We start from the raw sequence: 21,825 nt of genomic DNA, 5'->3' as shown, positions 1-21,825 counted from the left end.
GAATTTGGCTTTTGAAATTTTAACCTCTAGTGATTGGAAATCTATAACAAAGACATGTTTAGAACCTGGACAAAACTCATGGTGGCTTTCTGAGTATAGTGAACTCTGTAGAATACAAGCCCAAAGAAATAGGCAAATGAGTTAATATAAGTCACTTTTGACCAACTAACAGGTGTCTTTATGCAGACAGTTTAGCACAGATTAATTACCCTTTGACAGCATATGAACAAATTGCTTCTGCTGCTATCAAAGCATGGGGCATCCTCTTAGGAAGGCAAGATAGAGGGGAAGCCTTCACAAAAATAGCACAAGGTCCAAATGAACCCTTTGCTGATTTCATGGGATGTCTGCAGACAGCTGTCATACAAACTATTGATGAAAACTTAGCATCAGGAATAATGATCAAACAACTTACTAGAGAAAATGCTAATGAAGTTTGTAGAAGAATTATACTAAGACTACACAAGGGTGCTCCTTTAGATGAGATCATAAGACACTGTGCCACAGTGAACACAAATACCTTTTATACCTAGGCTATAATGCAGACTTCTCAGGACCTGAACGGGGAAAGACAGGGTCCCTTTTGGCAAGGAACTTCCAGAGAGACTTGTCAATGCTTTCAATGTGGTAAAGTAGGGCATCTGAAAGCTCAATGTTGGCATAAAAAACAGAGTGGGAGAACAAGGCCCAAAACTCCATGTCCAAAATGCAAAAGAGGCTTCCACTGGGCATCAGAATGTAGAATGACTCAGGGAAACAGGAAGCAGGGCCCAGCTCCAGGGCCCCAGACAAAAAAGACTTGGGGCATGATGGCAGCCGATGCTATACCCAGAGAGTCTTTAGAAGTTCAGTACTCAGACATGACCAATGAGCCAAGAAGCAATCTGATGGGAGAAAATGATTACAACTAGGTAGAATAGAGTTGTATGCAGCTGGGACTATTGAAATATTCCCTGGAGAACTGAAATCTGTCCCTGTCTGGCCTATGAATCCCTTGCCTCCAGGCTCAGTAGGCTTGATCATTTCACATCCTGAGAGGGCTTACAAAACAGTGTCCATGCATACACTGATTTGGGAAACTGGGGAATGTGTAGCTAATATCCCAGTCACTAACACAGGTAGACAATATGTGTGACTTATCAGGAGAAATAGCATCAGGTTTACTGATAGACTCCTAATAGGCAATCTGGTGATAGTTACCCAGATTCTGACTCCAAGCAACAGAATCCAGGAATATATTGGACTGCAGAAGTTACAGCTGACCTTCCTATGGTCATTCTCTATGTAAATGGCATATCATTAGAAAGATTGGTAGACACAGGTGCAGATCATACAGTCATTAAAGGTGCCAGCTGGCACATGTGGTTGCACATGCCCAGTGTGAGGTAATGATGTATTGGAGTATTTAAAGGGAGTTTGAGAGACAGAACTCTCTGAGCCACAACTCTTGAGCCACAGATACAAGAGAAGATGCCAGATTCTAGACTCATCTTTGACCAGCCATGTGGCTAGTGTGGACTTTACATTTCTTGCCAAAGCTAACATTTCCAATATAATATTGAATATTAATGGTGATAGTGGGCAACCTTGTTTCACGCCTGATCTTATTGGGAATGGTTCTAGGTTATACCTATTACATATGCTTGCTGATGGTTCTAAATAGATGCTATTGATCATTTTAAGGAAAATTCCATTATTACTATTAATAGGAATGTTTTTAAGTTTTTAAGTGTTTTTAAAAAAGTAATGGGTATTGGATTTATCAAATTCTTTTTCTTCATCTATTGAGATAATTATGCTAAGTTTTTCCTAATATTGAACCAGCCTTGCATTCCTAGTATAAATCCTACTTGGTCATTGTGTATTATCCTGGGGATGACTTTCTGTAATTTCTTTGCTAATATTATATTTAAGATTTCTACAACAATATTAGGGAAATTTGCCTATAATTTTTTCTATTTTCATCCTACCTGGTTTAGGTATATTTGTATCATAAAAAGAAAAGTACTTCTTTCCCTATTTTTTCAAGTAACTTAGTACTGGAATTAATGGTTCTTTAAATGTTGGTAGAATTCACATGTGAATCCATCTGGCTCTACAGATTTTTTTCTTAGGGAGTTAATAGCTTCTACTTCTTTTTCTAAAATGGGACTATAAGTTATTTATTTTTTCTTCTATTATGGGCAATCTATATTTTTGTAGGTATTCCTCCATTTCACTTAGGTTATCAAATTTATTGACAAAGTTGGGCAAAATAATTCCCAATTATTACTCTAATTTCCTCTTCTTTGGTGGAGAGTTCTCCCTTTTCATTTTTGAGACTTACAATTTGATTTCCTTTTATCTATTTTGTTGGTTTTTTCACAAAACCAACTCTTAGTTTTATTAATTCAATAGTTTTCTTTCAATTTTATTAATCTCCCCTTTTTATTTTCAGAATTTCAAATTTGGTATTTAATTGGGGGGTTTTAATTTGTTCTTTTTCTAGCTTTTTTAGTTGTAAGCCCAGTTACTGATCTTCTCTTTCTCTATTTTATGCAAGTAAGCATCTAAAGATATAAAATTTCCCCTAATTACCACTTTGGCTGCATCCCGTAAATATTGGTATTGTTATCTCATTATAGTCATTCTCTTGGATGAAATTATTGTGTCTATGATTTGTTGTTTCAACCATTCATTCTTTAGGATTAGATTATTTAGTTTCCAATTACTTTTTTGGTCTATTTTCCCCTGGCCTTTTATTGCATGTAATTTTTATTGCATCATGATCTGAAAAAAATGCATTTACTATTTCTGCCTTTCTACAATTGATTTTGGGGTTTTTAATGCCCTAAGACATCATCAATTTTTATATAGATTCCATGAATTGCTAAGAAAAAAGCATACTCCTGTCTCCATTCAATTTTCTCCAACTTCTTTCTTATTTATTTTGTGGTTCGATTTATCTAGTTCTGAAAGAGCAAGGTTGAGATTCCTCATTAGTCTAGATTTGCTGTCTATTTCTTCTTGCAGCTCTTAACTTCTCCTCTAGGAATTTGGATGCTATACCACTTGGTGTATATGCTTAGTATTGATTCATTATGATACATTTTTAGCAAGATGTAATTTCCTTGTTTATCTTTTAATTAGATTTTTGCTTTTGTTTGAGCTAAGATCTGCATCACTACACCTGCTTTTTTTTTTTTTTAACCTCAGCTGAAGCATAATGAATTCTGTTCCAGCCTTTTACTAAATGTACCACTTTGCTTTAAATGTGTTTCTTGTAAACAACATATTGTAGGATTCTGACTTTTAATCCAGTCAGCAATCTGCTTCAATTTTATGGGAGAATTCATCCCATTTGCATTCACAGTTAAAATAATTAATTCTGTATTTTCTGCCATCTTATTTACCCCAAGTTATGCTTTTCTCTTTCCTTTCTCCCTTTCCCTCTTCCCCAGTATTTTGCTTCTGGCCACTACCTCCCTCAAACAGCCCTTCCCATTTACAGTTCCTCCCCCTTTCTTATACGTTTTCCCCTACTACTTCTGTTTTCCCTTCTATTCGCCTCCCCCTTCTTTCCCCTTTCTCTTCCCACTTCCCTATAATGTGAGAGAAGTTTTTCTGTGAAACCAATTATGCCTAGATATTCTCTCTTTGAACCAGTCTGGTGAGAGTAAGATTCATACAATGTTCATTCCCTTCTTTCCCTCAATTACAGTCTTTTTTGCCTCTTTGTGAGATTTCACCTCCATTCCCCTCATTTTGCCTCCCTTTTTCTCTTTTTCCAGTGCAATACTCTTTCCACTCTAATTTCTTTTTCATATTATCACAATAAAGTCACATTAATCTCTCTAAGTATACCCATAAGAGATATAGTGCTCAAGAGTTTTTTCATTTTTACCTTTTTTGTGCTTCTCTTGAGTTCTGTAATTGGAGATCAAATTCTTTGTTCACCTCTGGTCTTTTTATTAAAAATAAATGAAATTCACCTGTATCAATGAATGTCCATCTTCTTCCCTGAAAGATAATGTTCAGCTGGAAAATGAATGGATGCCCATCAATTGGAGAATGGATGGGTAAATTTGTGGTATATGAATGTTATGGAATATTATTGTTCTGTAAGAAATGACCAGCAGGATGAATACAGAGAGGCTTAGAGAAACCTATATGAACTGATGCTAAGTGAAATGAGCAGAACCAGGAGATCATTATACACTTCGACAATGATATTGTATGAGGAGATATTCTGATGGAAGTGGATTTCTTTGACAAAGAGACCTAACTGAGTTTCAGTGGATAAATGATGGACAGAAACAGCTACACCCAAAGAAAGAACACTGGGAAACGAATATGAACTATTTGCATTTTTTATTTTCTTCCTGAGTTGTTTTTACCTTCTGAATCTAATTCTCCAACAACAACAAGTGCAACAAGAGAACTGTTCGGTTCTGCAAACATATATTGTATCTAGGATATACTGCAACATATGTAACATATATAGGACTGCTTGCCATCTTGGGGAGGGGGTGGAGGGAGGGAGGGGAAAAATCGAAACATAAGCGAGTGCAAGGGATAATGTTGTAAAAAATTGCCCTGGCATGGATTCTGTCAATATAAAGTTATTATTAAATAAAATAAAATTAAAAAAAAAAAAGAAAGATAATGTTCAGTTTAGTTAGGTAGTTGATTCTTGGCTTCAATTCAAGTTTCTTTGCCTTTTGGAATATCAGATTCCAGGCCCTTCAATCCTTTAAGGTGGAAGCTGCTGGATCCTGGATAATCCTGATTGTGGATCCTTGGTATTTAAATTGTTTCTTTCTGGCTGTTTGCAATATTTTCCCTTTGATCTGATAATTTTGATATTTAGCTATGATATTCCTTGAAGTTTTCATTTTGGGATCTCTTTCAGGAGGAGATTGGTGAATTCTTTCAATTCTTCTATTATACTTCTAGTTCTAGGACATCAGGGCAGTTTTCCTTGATTTTCTGAAGGATGATGTCCAGACTTTTTTTTTCATCATGATTTGCAGGAAGTCCAATATTCCTTAGATTGTCTCTCTTAGATCTATTTCCTAGGTTAGTTGTTTTTCCAATGAAAAACATTTTCTATTTTTTTCATTTTTTGAATTTTGACTAATTCTTGATGTCTCATTGAGTCATTCATTTCCATTTTTTCAACTCTAATTTTTAATGAATTATTTTTTTTCAGTTATCTTTTTTTTTTAGCTCCTTTTGTATTTGGCCAATTGAATTTTTAAATGAGTTGTTTTGTTCATTGTATTTTTTTCCCACTTCACAAATTTTATTTTTCAATAAATTGATTTCTTTTTTATATCTATCTTATAAGGAATTATATGCTTTTTCTATTTCATCAAATCTATTTTGTAAGGAATTATTTACCTTTTCCATTTCATCAAATCTATTTTTTAGGAGTTATATGCTTTTCCAATTTCATCATATCAATTTTTAAAGGAATTTTCTTCAGATAATTTGTTTTTCCTTTTCCATACCCTCTTGCAAAGATCTCATTTCCTTTCCCCATTTTTCTTCTCTCTTTTAAAATCTTTTTTGAAACCTTCTAAGAAATCTTTGTGAAATGGGAACCAATTAATATCACCCTTTGAGGCTTCAACTGGAGCTGATTTGCCTTTAGGAACCTCAGGATTTGAGGTCTGTTCATTCTCTCTCTCTCTCCATAAAAGCAGTCTATTTTCAGAGTTCTTTTTGCTTTTTTGCTCATTTTTTAAAGGTTGAGGTCTGCTCTTAAGGCAAAGGGACAATAGCTGCTTTAGTTTGCCCTGGGACCCATGTTTCTGATTGACTTCCAGTGCTGGGTAAATATGGCCAAGTCCAATGTTCTGGAGTTCGGGGGTTCACAACTTGCTTTGGACGTCTCACAGCCTAAAAACCTCACAGTAGATTCCCTGGTACACAGAGGCTGCAATGCCCTGGCTCCCCACCTTAGCTCCTTGCCCCAGGCTCCCTACACTGCAGTCTGGGCTCAGAGCCTCTCCCTCTGCCTGATTGAAACAGACCTGTTCTGAAATTCTTCCAAAGTAGCTTCTGGAAATTTGTTGTACTCCAAATATTTGTGAGTTCTGTCATTCTAAAACTAGTTCAGAGACTTAATCTACTATTGGTTTGAGAGAAGCTCGGAGAAGGTCAGATAAGCTGTGTCTGCTCTCTGTCATCTTGCCTCTTCCCCCTCTTCAAAATATAGCATTAAGATGCTACCAAAAAGTTCCTAGGACATTTCATTAATATAACAATAATGTTTGATTTGAAAGAATATTCTTTGACCCTTTATAATTTCTATTGTAGATTAGAAATGAAGTAAAGCTAGTTTAAAAATCTGTTCTTCGGGAAATTGTCCCTAGGTTGCTATAAGCAATGATTTATTTTTTAAAAATCTATTGGAATTAGGAGCACATCTGTATTAGTTTAGGGTCATAAGTGGTCAGAATAGTGTTTAGCCTAGAGAATGAATTATGATGCCATCTGAAGTTATTGCCTGCACTTTCACAAGATGTGGGGGAAAAACCTCTTTCTACATTCTAGGTCACCATTCCAACTATTTCAATAATGATATTGTTTTATTGTTTTCATATCTCTTTCAAATTAATCTTTGGGAATTTATTACTGAAAGGACATGGATAACTTTAAAATTTAAGTTCATAAGCAGTTCTTTAGAGTATGGCTTTAACACAAGCTTGACACCAATAAGGAGGTATATTACTGTCTTCTGTCAATTTGGAATCTAGAAAGAGTAGAATATTAATATCCAAAGGAATTGTACATGTTACACATAATACATCTATTAAAGGACCATTTTCAAAATGTAACAACAATGAATAGGTGGGATCAACAGCATATTCCTGAGTCTGATCAATCATTTACCTATCTAATGATCATTTACTGAGTGTTGGTTATGTCAAAGAGAATTAGGTACTGTGAAGGAAACAAAGAAGATATAATCCTTTGCTTATCTCACTCCTAAGTAGCTAGGAGGCATGATGTAGTGCTGGATCTGAACTTAAGAAGACCTGAGTTGGAATCTTGCCTCTAGTTGTGTAGTCCTGGGCAACTAACAACTCCTAACTGGCTCACTTCCCTCAACCATAAAATAAGGATAATAATAACAGGGCATGTTTTCCAGAATTTTTGTGAGATATAAATGAGAGATTTGTAAAGTATTTTGTAAATCACCAAGTACCATGCAAATGCTAGTCACTCCTATTCAAAAAGATTCAAGTGTGGTTGTTGTGTCAGACACAGCTTTGAAATTATTTCCATTTTAATTCTATACTCAAAAAATGAAAAAATCTTACCTATAAGGAAAACCATTTGATTAAAAAAAAAACAAGTCCATTGAAATGTAAGCTCTTTACCCTTTTCTTACCAAAGATGTAATAACGCCTGCAAGTAAAGGTAAAATTTCATTAAATCCAACTCTTTGAATTCATGAACAATCCATGAAGATCTGCTGCAAAAGGATATTCTGGTGTTCTGACACAGAACAAACTGTCTTGAAGTGAAAACTCTGCTCCTGAGTTGGTTCAAGTTACTCATTTCCAGCTTTGACATTTTTATCATTGCTCCACTTTCTGAATTCATATGGGGTCTTGTGCCAGAGATGGCATCGACATTCCAATTCACTCTCATTGCTGTCATCTCTTGGCATGAAGACGAGATATAGTGATCTCCTAGAACTGAACTCTGACTAGTGTTTGGCTTCTGGGCCCTCTCCTGAAGGATGCTTGCTGATAAGGATGTGATACTTCTAATTATGTTGTTGTAGTAAGAACAATTGTGAGCAATCACACTGTATATCTCTGTAGAACTAGGAAGCAATTTATAAAGTTCAGCTTAACAGTGAGTTGTTATTTTGAATAACATTAGTTCTTAACACAGAAAAATACTGTGCAAAATATTTTGCACATAGCAAACCCAATGTTTGTTGAATTAAATGAAATTAACTCCCTGATCTGAACTACTATGAGAGGACAGGCAAGAGTACCCTAGAAAGAAAGGGCAAGCGTGAATTGTATAATCTACACTGCAAGAGTAAGTACCCAAATGAAAACAAAACAAGGAGTTAAAAGATATTATGGCCAGAGATATTCATTCCTCTCCTACAGTTAGGACTGGAATTTAGGGCCTGGCAAAGACCCCTAATGCATGTGTCGGATGTCTTCTGAATGTGCCTCATCCCCTACAGCTGAAGATATAACTCCTGAGCTGATGTTATGTGTGACTTCAGTCCAAGTTTAGGATTCTAGTGTCTATCTGTCACTCTCTCTCTCCCTGTTTTTCTTCAAGGCTCATCCCAGCTAAGACAAGAGACTCTTTCCCCATTTTCTTCTCAGTGTTCTCTCTCTTCTACAACTTTCCTTTTTGAAAAGTGATTTGTGTCCTGTCTCGTCCCCAGGGGAAAATTACTTAAGGACAAGGATCATTTTATTTTTGACTTGAGGGCTTTGAACAAAGTAGGTATTCAAATCTATCTCTCTACCAAATCATGGAATTGATTGACCAGTTCTATGGCCAGACAATTCTGAAAATAAAATGACATGGCAGATGAAGGAACAACTCACACAGTAACACAAGAAAAAAAGAAGGTCCCAATATAATTAGGAAAAAAAGATTTTTTTAAAAAGGAGATATACTTTTGATTACAAAGTGATAAACTATTAAGCATCAAGTATAAAACAATATGCCAAAGAGGCAACTAAGCTTTGTGGATAAAAAGCCAGCTGGGAATTAGGAACACTTGGCTTCAAGTACTACCTCTGACTTAATGCTGCCTGTGAAACCCCCAACAAGTTAATTTTCCTTTCAATGTCCCAGGTAGTTCTCTTAAGGCTACAAATTGCAGCTCAGTTGGTGGCTAATCTCCATGCATAGAGAAGAGAATTCCCTATAATAACAAAAGCAAAAAACACCTATATGATCCAAAACAAAATCACTATGGCTTTCTGAAAATAACTCTGTAGGACATATAACTACTATCTGCATTGCAAACAAGGAGACCCTTTTTTGCTGGAGATCTCTTAGTTTGAAATTAATAGAAGGGACAAGAAAATTTTTCCTAAAAGTTTTACCTGGAAATCCAGAGTGTAAAATTATGACCATTACTGTGAGTCTTATCTGAAAACTGCCATAAATGGGTTTAAATAATAGATAAATATTAACTCTTAGTAAGTGAAAGCATTCTTATAGGTATTTAAATTAATTATTAATCATTACTAAACAAAAAACAACCACGCATGGATTACTGGGTTTTTTCCCTGAAAGTCACAAATATGAACAATCATAAACAATGCTACATTTATCAGAACATTGAAATCTTAGCCCCTGATTTTCCACTTTCTAAAAAGTAATGAATTATAACACATAGAATGGCATGGATATATATGTTAGTTAAAAAGCAAAAATTCATTTATGAAATAATTCAATGGCAATATTTATTAAAATGTACTGTAATCACATGTCCACATGATAATACACAGTAATACCAATGGCTCTGGCAAATGTAAGGATATGTAAGTTAAAATAATGCTGACTTAACATAATCTTAATACTTAGCATGCTGATTGGCATGTAGTAAGTGCTTAATACATATTTTATCTATCACTTCTGATAGAAACGAGATTAATTCCTTATCCATTAAGTTTAATGCAATGCCAATAACATATCATAAGCTATCCAATGGTAAGTATAATAGTTCTGATACCAATCAATTTATTGTGTTCTGAAAACAATCTTTGAAGTCATCAATTCAATTAATTGCTAACGAGACTGAAAACATTACTTTGGGGCATCAATCCTTTCCACCCCAGTCCAGCAAGGACTGACATTATTATGTATATAATTCTTTGGCACGATTAACAGGACCTCCTTCAATTTCTCTAGCTTCTTAACTAGTCAACTAAAGTGCAATGGTTGTGCTATCTTCTTTATCAAATTCTCTGATTTGTTGATCTGAAGGGTTGAATGTTAGGACTTTCATCATCAACTTATTTTATAGTACAGTAGATTGCTATCTTTTCTGAACTACATTTTAAATTTTTCTTTATTTCTCTCTCCATTAGTCAAAGATGGTTCCTCTCTTTAGGTTGTATTTATACATTTCAAATGCTTAACTATTATTTGTATAAGGAGAGTTATTTTGAAAATGTACCTGATATCAAATTTCAAACTTCTCTGATTTGCAGTATGATTCTTTTAAAATAAAATAGTAAAACAATTCACATTTCACCATAGACTTAAATATCTTCTTTCTTCGAAAAACACAATATTGGGTTTTTTTTTTCCACAATAAAGCTCAAAAAACTAATTAGAAGTAACAATCTACAATTTAGATTCAGAAAGCTACTGCGGGGGGGGGGGGAATCTTTAATTTTACAAAACTGACTGTTTTAAAAATATTTTACAAAGTTTTTTAGCCACACAACGTGACTGTATGGTTAACCATACAAGTGATACTGAGATTTATTTTTTTAACTTGAGATTTATTTTTTAAACTATCTATTGAAATGATCTGACTATAATTTTAAAATAAATTCAATTAACAGCAAACATCACATTGAATTAAATATAAATTAAATAACAATTCCTTTAACTGATTTATACTATTATACTATATAAATTCTTTGATATTTAAAATGACTGAATTTCTTTTTCTTAAGGAAGTTCTATCAATTTCTGAATTTACTAACATTCAATATTTCAAGAAACGTGCAAAATAGGTTCGATGCACTATACTAGGCACTGGTGAATCTGCAAAGATATACAACAGAAATAACCTACCTGATACCAATTTCTCCGATCTGTATTAGAAATATGTTAGATTTTTAAATGAAGTTAAAATGACAGCTTTAAAAATAATTAACTCAAAGGGAATATCTTACTTTTGTCAAATGTTGGGAAAAGGAATCTTTGTACATCATGAAGCAAAGTTACCTGTTTTAAATCACTGATGACAAGAAAGAGCAGAGAGATACTCCAAAAGAATATAAGCAGTGCAAAAGATTATTCCAGCTTGAAAATATTCCACTGTTTCCCATATAAGGCACTCGATATATGTTTTACATATGTGACTTCAGTAACAGTCTTCCTATTCTTGTGACTCTCAGTATTCTTGATCTAAAAATTTTGCTATGGTATTTAACTGGATATTTGATGTTCCTTCATATATCGTACCTAAAACACAGGATAGGATGGAAGGGGAAAATGGAAATAAGAGGAAGTAAATGTATGGTATTGAGTGTTATTCAAATTTTCTGCCGAGTTTTACTTACCAATTTTCTGCCCTATAACTAAAAATCAATGAAAGAAAGAGCAAACATAAACTCCTTTCTAGTTATCTTTTAATTATTACATCTATTGAAAACAAACTTGTAGAAAAATTATTCTAGTGATGACAATATTCAAATCTTTATCAAAAAAAGTCACTAACTGTTTAAAGACTAATATATGGTTCTTTAACATATTTAAGATATATGGGACTACCTGCTGCGGAGGGAGTGGAGAGGAGGAGGGAAAAAGTTGAAACAGAAGTTTTTGCAGGGTCAATGTTGAAAAATCACCCATACATGTGTTCAGTCAATAAAAAGCTATAAAAAAAGACTCCCCCCAAAAGACTAGTATATAGTTAAGGATATATAGGACAAAACTGATTTTTGTCAAACAGAGAACTATGGATGGCAAAGATTTTTAGAGTTCACATTAGGAACTGCAAGTCTCCATCTTCTAAGTTACAGAGAAGATGTAGAAACCTAGAGATAGGCCTCTAGAATCCAGCACAAATATTCTGTGGGGAATTTGTAGGAAACTGAGGTCAACAATAGTATTGAATGAAAAAGTATGAATGGGTTGCCACCTTTTTCAGTAGAAGGAACATATATGGCTGAGACTGAAGATTCAATGAAGTATTCAAATATAAATAAGACCTGGACTTATTGTTATGGAATAAGTCACTTAAGAAGTCAATGGAATTTTACCTGTTTAATTAGCAGGGAGAAGTTTAGAACTAGTCAGACTTTATTAGACAACTGCTTCTAAAACTATAGTTTTAGGACTATAATTTAAATTAAGCCATACCAATTATTAAAGAAATGCAAAGAAATCAAGATAATATTAAGAGTTCTAACTAGGCATTAAATTTGGTTTTATATTTAGGCTGTGGTGTGTATATGTGTGCATGTGTGTTTGTGACCTTAAGAATCTAAGTGCATTGTTAAAAGATTGGTACTTTAAATCAATGTGAATTTTTTGAAGCAATAGGAGGAAAAATAGTTTTCAGACATTATGAGTAGAAGATAAGCTTCTGAGAAATAATTAAAAATATAAAAATAGGTCTACTTACCAATCTTTGCATCTCTGAAGTATTTTTCCATTGGAAAATCTTTGGTATACCCTACTCCACCCATCCATTCTATGCATTTACTAGTTGTCTGTCCAGCAACCTAGCAAAAATTTAAATATTATATAATAATGAGCTACACCATTCTATATACTAGAATTAAATGTTTTTTAATATGTAAAACATTTTTAGAAATAATCACTATAAATTTTAGTTGAAAAGGATGACATTTTTAAATAGAATAATATTTGGCTTCCATACCTTAAAATATCTTTTCTTTAGTTAACTAGGTAAATTAGTCAGCTTTCTGCACTTGACTACTGGACAAAATGCCAGGATTTATTGATAAAATAATAATTCTGTAATTTTCTAAGCCCCTTCAAAAAGCCTTATAAGTTAAATATCTAATATATGATATATATCAGGACAAAGTTTTTCCCCCCATCTTTGAATATCATTAACATGTAATACCAGGGCACCATATACAAGAAATAGTTTCTTTGTTGCTTCTCTTGTGGTGTGGTTTGTGATACTTAACGTATTATATAATTTCACCATTAATAAGTAGCTAAACTAATTATAATTGAAGTGTTAATTCTATCAAACTATTCTGTTTCAATTAAAAATCCTACAAGAGACAACTTAATAGATACTTTGTGCTCTCAAAAATATCAAAATGTTTTAATCATATTTTCATTTATTCAATTCCCAAAGGTAGTCTAAGTCAGCAGATTTCCTTAATAATTTGAGCAAAAATCTTTATGAACCTGTTAGATACACAATAAAAAAAACTGAGCACAGATTTCTATTCTTACCTCTGATGCAAAATATTTTGCCATAGATGCTTCTTTTACAAATGGTCTTCCAGTTTCTGAAAGTCTGGCAGCATTGTATGTCAGCAATCTCGCAGCCTCAAGCTGCGTGGCCACTTGAGCTATTTGATGTTGAATTCCCTACAATATTCAGACCCAGCATTAAAGTTATAATTGTAGTTTGCAAAAACATCTCTCATTCTTAAAGGAATGCCTTGTTGGGGAAAACTGCCAGATTCAGATGTAAGAAAAGGAAATTTATGTGCATTACTTTTTAAATACTGCTTAATCTACATTCTAAAATGAAATATGATACCATATGCATAGTTAAAATCCTCTTTTCTTGGAGCATTTCAAAGTTCATATAATTCTTCACAATAAATATTCAAGATAATAGAATATAAGATAGCACAAAGTTAGATAAAACTGGTTTTTTTTTTTACTTAATTATAATTTCTTATTCTTAAAAGATAAGTTCATGGTAAATTTTAGCAAAGCCAAAATTTGGTCAAACTCAATTTCATTATTTGGGGGAAAAAAAAACCTTGATTCTGAAATTTCCCCAAGCACAAAAGTCTTTCAAATATAGGAGTGCTAAAAAACATTTAAAAACATTCATTATTCTCCTTGTAAGCAACAATAGTAAAGTATAACTACCATGGGGACATAAATGAACACACAGTTTTCTTCCCAGGATGGTAGAATCCAATAGAAGTTATTTTGTTTTTCATACTGCACTTAAAAAATGCTCAACCTGCATGAAAAGTTTTGAAACCATCAATATGAAAAGCAAATAATAAAAAATTTATAAGAAAAAAATAAACCTTAGAATATGTTAGCCAGAAATATTTTTTGAAAACTGAAAGATTTCTGATGCCTGAATTGAATAATATAATTACCCATTCAAGTAGGAATTAGCCTTCTCTAATAAAACAGAGAATGGTGGAAGAATTAGCTCTGAAAGTAATATGTCCAAGAAACATAGAAACCCTAGATGTTTACAATATAGGAGCTTCATTCAATGATGAATTAAAATTTCATATAAAATTAAGAATAATTATAAATGAATAACTTTGCCTGAAAATCTAAAATCCTCCAAAACAATCTTAAAATTTTTTCAAAACTATTTTTTAATTTAAAAATATATGTGTGTCGAATGTTTGTGGCAGCCCTCTTTGCAGTGGCCAGAAACTGGAAACTGAGTGGACGCCCATCAATTGAAGAATGGCTGAATAAATTGTGGTATATGAATATTATGGAATATTATTGTTTGGTAAGAAATGACCAACAGGATGATTTCAGAAAAGCCTGGAGAGACTTACATGAACTGATGCTGAGTGAAATGAGCAGGGCCAGGAGATCATTATATACTTCAACAAGAAGACTATATGATGATCAATTCTGATGGACCTGGCCATCTTCAGCAATGAGATTTACCAAATCAGTTCCAATGGAGCAGTAATGAATTGAACCATCTATGCCCAGTGAAAGAACTCTGGGAGATGACTAAGAACCATTACATTGAATTCCCAATCCCTATATTTTTACCCACCTGCATTTTGGATTTCCTTAACAGGCTAATTGTACAATATTTCAGAGTCCAATTCTTTTTGTACAGCAAAATAACAGTTTGGTCATGTAAAAAAATATATATATATATACGTGTGTGTGTGTGTGTGTGTGTGTGTATAATATACCATATAAGCAATTTTGCCTACATAAAATGCTTTAGAGAATAATGATTATTTTCATAAAGTATTTTATCATTTTAAATATAATTGATTTTTATTTTTTCTACTATAAATAAATACCTCTTTCCTATAGTGTAAAAGAGAAAAGAACACTGAACACTTCTCCTTTATCTCAGGAGTCCTCAAACTATGGCCTGTGGGCCAGATGCAGCAGCTGAAGATGTTTATCCCCCTCACCCAGGGCTACGAAGTTTCTTTATTTAAAGGCCCACAAAACAAAGTTTTTGTTTTTACTATAGTCCAGTCCTCCAACAGTCTGAGGGACAGTGAACTGGCCCCCTATTTAAAAAGTTTGAGGACCCCTGCTTTATCTGATAATGTAGGATATTACATCAAAGGCTCTGTGAAAAAAGCAGCAGCACTGAGAGTTTTTAAGTATGATTCTATTACTAAATAGCTGTGCAACCACAGAAAAGTCACCATTGGGCCTCCTAATCTCATGATGCTGGTGAGAGAAATGATACAATTATGAATGAAAGCTCCTTGACAAATGCAATGCACTATCTACCTTCCAAGCACAGAGGTGGAGGACAGTTTTGGTTTGGGACTCTGCAAGAGTTTGCATCCTAATCCCAACTTTTGCTAGATGTGTGTGAAACTGGTCAAATCATTGAACCAACCTTCTGAGCTTTAGTTTTCTAATTTATAAAATGAAGACAATAGGCAGGTAACCTAAGCAACCTTTTGTAGTAGCAAAGAATCAGAAACTAAGGGGATGCCCATCAATTGAGCAATGGCTATACAAGTTATGATTTTGTATTAAAAGAAATAAAGGGGATGGTTTTAGAAAAATCTGGGAAGCCTTGTATGAACTGACATAGAATGAAGTGAACAGAATCAGGAGAACAATTTATATAACTACAATTATATTGTAAGAACAATCAACTGAAAGAGTTAGGAACTTGCGATTAACTACAGTCCTGAATAACTCATGATAAAGTATGATTATCTACCTACAGATAGAGAAGTGATGGATTCAGAGTATAGATCAAAGAATGTGATTTTCCTTTTCTTCTTTTTCTTTTTTTTTTGGGGGGGTGGGGGTAGATAAGCAATGGGAGAATTTGTTTTGAATGACTACATAATTATATTGGAAGTTTTGTTCTTCCCTTCTTATGTGGGTGGAAGGGAGAGTGAAAAGAAAATTTTGGAACTGAAAATAGAATAACATTTTTTAAAATGGGAAAAGAACATTATGGTAGATGACTAAAATAGAAAAATTCAGATAAGTCATATTTCACACCCTCATATAGCTTCCATTTTAGTAAGGAACTTTCGATTCTTAAGACTCTTACTACTGCTCCACTGAAACTCCTTACAAGTTTATGTTGGATTTCTCTGATAATACAAAATAAATGAGTAGGGTTAAATTATCATTGTAATTTTTACCTGAAAAGACAATATCCTTTGACCAAATTGCATTCTTTCTTTAAGATATGGAATGGTGTGGTCAAAACATCCTTGTGCCAGTCCTAACATCTGTAAATTATTAAAAAAAAAAAAAAAAGATAGATAGATTGAGTCACATATTTAATTTATCCACAGTGGCAAAGTTTTTATCTTGGTAGATGTAATAATTATTTTTTGAAACAATAGTTATTGAGGATTGCAGGGGAATTGTTTTTTTTTTAAAACAGCAATGGTATAAAATGAGTTAGAGGGGCCTGACCAAAATCCCAATGTCTAAGGAAATATTAAGATGTATTGAACTATGTACATCAAAGTACATCTCTTTGTATAGCAGAACATAAAAATATTTTATAATCAACCTTCTTAATTTCCAATTTTTTGATCCCTCAAATGTCTCACTCAGATTGGCCTAAGGAAGTTCCTAGAGGCTCTTCTCAGTGTCTTTCAACTCCTCATTTGGGAAGTCATTTCTGAATGTTCTTTCTGTATCCAATCTGTTGTTGACTTCTCTTCTGAATCACACGTGATCATGTTTAATAAGATTATTAAGGCTTTGGTGAAAAGGGATTATAGCATATAAGATATTCAGTAAAAAGCACTATTCACTTCTAATTCACACTACTGAAGCTTTGGTGAGTAAATATGTGCCAAAATGTTAAATCTAGTTTTTTCCTTACTTTCTCCAAGTCTGAGCCAATTAAATTGTGAAAAATTTTACTTTGTTTATCCAAAAGAATAAGTATGGCAAAGAAGAAAGAGTACTAGATTTACTGAGTCTTGAGTTCAAGTCTCATCTCTTTCATCATTACTGAATGGGCCTCAGTTTCCTATTATATAAAGTGGGAAATTTAAGCTGGAGCCAAATGTCCCTTTCTGCTCCAATCTGTGAGCTCCATTAAATTATTATCCAGTTATAAGAAAATAAGCCTTTCTCCAGTTGATAAATGGTCAAAGGATATGAATAGACAATTCTCAAAGAAATTGAAATTATTTTTAACCATATGAAAAGATGCTCCAAGTCATTATTAATCAGAAAAATGCAAATTAAGACAACTCTGAGATAACACTATACACCTGCCAGATTGGCTAGAATGACAGGGAAAGATAATGCGGAATGTTGGAGGGGAAGTGGGGAAAACTGGGACACTGATACATTGTTGGTGGAATTGTGAGTGAATCCAACCATTCTGGAGAGCAATTTGGAACTAGCTCAAAAAGTTATCAAACTGTGCATACCCTTTGATCCAGCAGTGTTACTACTGGGCTTATATGCCAAAGAGGTCTTAAAGAAGGGAAAGGGACCTATATGTGCAAGAATGTTTGTGGCAACCCTCTTTGTAGTGGCCAGAAACTGGAAACTGAGTGGATGTCCATCAACTGGAGAATGGCTGAATAAATTGTGGTATATGAATATTATGGAATATTATTGTTCTGTAAGAAATGACCAGCAGGATGATTTCAGAAAGACCTGGAGAGACTTACCTGAACTGATGCTGAGTGAAATAAGCAAGACCAGGAGATTATTATATATTTCAACAACAATACTATATGATGATCAATTCTGATGGACGTGGCCCTCTTCAACAATGAGATGAACCAAATCAGTTCCAATAGAGCAGTAATGAATTGAACCAGCTATACCCAGCGAAAGGGAAATGAGTATAAACCACTACATAGAATTCCCAATCCTTCTATTTTTGTCCGCCTGCATTTTTTATTTCCTTCACAGGTTAATTGTACACTATTTCAAAGTCCAATTCTTCTTGTGCAGCAAAATAACTGTATGAACATGTATACATATATTGTATTTAACTTATATTTTAACATATTTATTTAACATGTATTGGTCTATCTGCCATCTGGGGGAGGAGAGGAAAAATTGGAACAAAAGGTTTTGCAATTGTCAATGCTGAAAAATCACCCATGCATATATCTTATAAATAAAAAGCCAGAATAATAAAAAAAGATTATTATCCAAACAACTCCATCAATTTGTCCTTTTTTAAAAAAGAAAAAATAAGAGTTAAAGAGTGTTTTACTTCACACTCATCAATGTTTCATTATTATTTCTTTATATTTTCCTTTATTCTCTTGCTTTCCAAGGTAAAATACAAATAATGTCAAAAGCAGGGGGAGACAGCATATCACATTGAAGCACTGTCAATGAGATGAGAGTTATTCTAAACTCTTATTATTAAAGTTTGCATAGAAATAAATGGTATTTTATTGACATTTAAAACTGACAAAACAAGTTGTAAATCAAAATGATTCGATGGAAATAAAAAGTCTTTTACTGTAAATGTTGCAATGCAATTCTCTATGCTTAGTTTCAAGGATTGATGTTTCTGTTTATTGCTGTGACACATTTCTCTCTCTCTAAAAGGTACCCAAAGTATTAACACCAAGATATAATAACTACCTGACCTTAACTTTTAATTAGGCTATAAGAGTAACTTAGAGTAATTAAAAGTAAAGCCAAGGCAGTGTATTTTACTGCCAGAACATCTATATTATTTATATCCCTAGGAACAATGAGATCCAGTGCTGCAATTTTTAATGCCTTATCTGACAAAAGTTTAATCACAGATAAACTTTAAAACAGCCAGAAAAGCCAAAATCATACAGAAAAAAACATATTATGTTGCCTTCTGGAAATCCTGGGCTAAAGCTTTATTTAAAATTAGCTAATTACTTAGGTAGCTGAAGCTGAAAAAAGAGGGAAAAAATCATCAGTTCTGTAATGATTCACAAAAGATACATTTATTTTTGGACTTCAGTGAATTGTGATCTTAATTGATGTGCCTATTTTTTTTTAATGATCAGATATCAAGCAATTCTCATATGCCTTCCCATCCTGTAGGAATCTTGTCCATGTTTTTTTTGTGATCTGCTGCAGGGGTCCCCATAATTGCTCCTGTTGTTCTGATCTTACATGCAAACCAAAGGTGCATATCAAATATACAGGTTAACATTAGATACCCTTCACTCTTGCTATTTAATCAGCCTACTTTATTTTAGTCAGATGTTTATTTGAATATAGCCTATACATTGCTTCTGCAAAATTCCTTGTTTTTAATGTGCTTACAATCTCTTCAAACTCTCCACATATTCTGAGAATACTACAAAAGTATGGGTATTAAAAGGATGGATTTTATTTCAGAGAGAAACTTGTGGTGATTAAAATAATTGTTCAAAAATACAATTTTCAATCCTGGACCTAGTAGTACTGTTCACTTTTAGTCTCTGTATTGATGATGGTACACATTTCAATGGACAATCTCTATCACAGTATGAGAAACAGATATTCTTCATCTGTCTTTTTTTATTTTTGGAGCTTTTAAAAGTGATTATGGATCTCCTTTTGACAAGGCAATGTTCTAGGGCTTCATAAATCAGGAATGTATTATTAACAAATAGGGACATTTATAGGACTTCCCTATCTAGAAACATTCTTCCATTTGGATTCTGTTCTGATGATCAACCAATTAAACAATTATTTGTGAAATACAATTTATTAGGTACTGTGGATATAAGTTCAAAGAATGAAACAATTCCTAAGTGGGAAACAAGCACCTTCAAAATATGCAAATGCAGCATAAACAGAAAGTTTATAAAGGCAAATAGATTAAAAGTAGCTAAATGCACTAGTATTTGGGTGGGAAAAAAAGGATTTGTGTAGAAGATAATATTTGATGTACTTTTGAAAGGAGTAAACATCCTAAATGACAATGAAAACCACACTTAGAAAGCATCCATCTCCCTGTTTTAAATTTTACTTGCTACGAATATTCAAAGAATTTCAGATTTAGAGTCAAAAGGGTCCTTGAAATTCATCTAGTTCAAATTCCTCTTTTTACAGATGAGAGAAGATCCTTCTTTGCCCCATACTGTCTTTCTGCTGTTACATCTTCCAAGGAATTATAAGAGCTGTCATCTATCTAGGATTAAATATAATCTGTTTGGCACTTAGAAGAGTGTTTCTCAACCTGGATCCTCCCCTTCTCTTCCCTCCCCTTCATATTTGCTGCACTCCAGATAACAATCTATTATATATTTTTTGCTATGCTGTAGAGAAGACACTCCATCCTCTACCTTGTCCTTGCACAGTCCAGGCTCATGCCTGGAATACCCTAACCCTCTCCACTCAGACCTCCCAGAATCCCTAGTTTCTTTGGACACTCAACTCAAGTGCCATATGATCATATGATTACAGTCTCTTCAAACTCTCCACATATTCTGAGAGTACTACAAAAGTATGGGCATTAAAAGGATGGGCTTTATTTCAGAGAGAAACTTGTAGTAATTAAAATAATTGTTCAAAAATACAATTTTCAATGATCTCACAGATCATTGATTTACATGATCTCATAGATACCTGAACCCTCCTTCTTAAAACTACCTTATATTCACTTTTGCATACATTTTACATATGCAGATCTATGATATATATTGTCTCCCCCAGGAGAAGATAAGCCATTTGAGGACAGAGATGAGTTCATTTTACAACATTCCAGGTACCTCACAAAATGCTTGGAACAAAAGTAGGCACTTAATAAATGTCTGCAGATTTACTACTTTTGTCCAATTCTTAAATATGCATGATCACTTCTATGTAGGAGAGCTTTTAAAATGGCATTCTGTTATACTGGAACAAATATATAACTGTACTCAACAAATAAGCCTAATGGGATATTAGATTCTTCAGTCTGCTTAGAACATTGTTTAGAACATTCTCATACTTTCGGGGATGTTCTTGAAGAATATGTAGATTATTCTCATAAAATTTAATGAAGATGAAAAAGGCAAAGAGTCATTGATTTTGATCCTGGTGATATGACTAATTTTTTTTCCATCTTGGGAATATTCCCTTTTTTCAAATGCTTTGAGAATCAATAGTTCTATACCCTCAAAACAGTGTTGCTAGCAGCATCTCAGCATAAATTTACTCTAATTTGGCTTCTTATTTTTGTTTTCTTCAATTTCATTTCCTTCTTCATGAAGCACATCAGCGCCCGGTGTTATAGTCCAAATGTGGTGGTTCCCTTGACCTCAATGATGAAAAGATTTTGTTTTAAAAAAATCCTTTTGGTCACCATATTCTCTGCCAAGATTTTATACAAATAGAATAGGGTGCTACAACAGAGTATCAATGGAAGATTCACTTACTTAACTGAGAAAAATAATCATCATGAATCAAAAGCAGTCACAAGAATTCTTGAGAGGTATCATAGAAGTAGAATATAGAGAACTCAACCTTGGAGTCAGACATGCTTGTCTTTAAGTCTTACTTCTGGCATATTTTTGACTATATGCCAGTGTAAAGTGTAAATGTAAAAAAAAAAAATCTTCAGTATAAAGATTTCCTTTCCCATCCATATGCTCTGCTATTTACTTTACATGGAAGAACTACGGAAATAACTCTTTTTAATTGAAGAGTTATACAGAGACCAAAAAAAGAAAATCTGAATGACCTTTAAATAATATTTTACATGCTTCTTTGATTCTG

At 33.4% G+C, this 21,825-nt stretch overlaps 1 protein-coding gene across 1 annotated transcript in view; it reads right to left on the bottom strand.

Annotated features, from left to right (window-relative positions):
- Positions 1 to 9,420: 9,420 nt before the first annotated feature.
- The window catches only part of ACADSB (acyl-CoA dehydrogenase short/branched chain), a 44,693-nt gene continuing 32,288 nt past the window's right edge, over positions 9,421 to 21,825 (bottom strand). The window contains exons 8-11 of the mRNA XM_051981599.1: positions 16,299 to 16,388; positions 13,162 to 13,299; positions 12,350 to 12,449; positions 9,421 to 11,184 (exon numbers count right to left, since the gene is read on the bottom strand). Of these exons, the coding sequence (XP_051837559.1) occupies positions 11,114 to 11,184; positions 12,350 to 12,449; positions 13,162 to 13,299; positions 16,299 to 16,388 (399 nt within the window). The 3' untranslated portion in view covers positions 9,421 to 11,113. The remainder of the gene's footprint in view (positions 11,185 to 12,349; positions 12,450 to 13,161; positions 13,300 to 16,298; positions 16,389 to 21,825) is intronic.

Source organism: Antechinus flavipes, chromosome 2 (assembly GCF_016432865.1).
Source record: "Antechinus flavipes isolate AdamAnt ecotype Samford, QLD, Australia chromosome 2, AdamAnt_v2, whole genome shotgun sequence".
NCBI lineage: Eukaryota > Metazoa > Chordata > Mammalia > Dasyuromorphia > Dasyuridae > Antechinus > Antechinus flavipes.
This window is presented reverse-complemented; position numbering and strand designations above follow the sequence as displayed.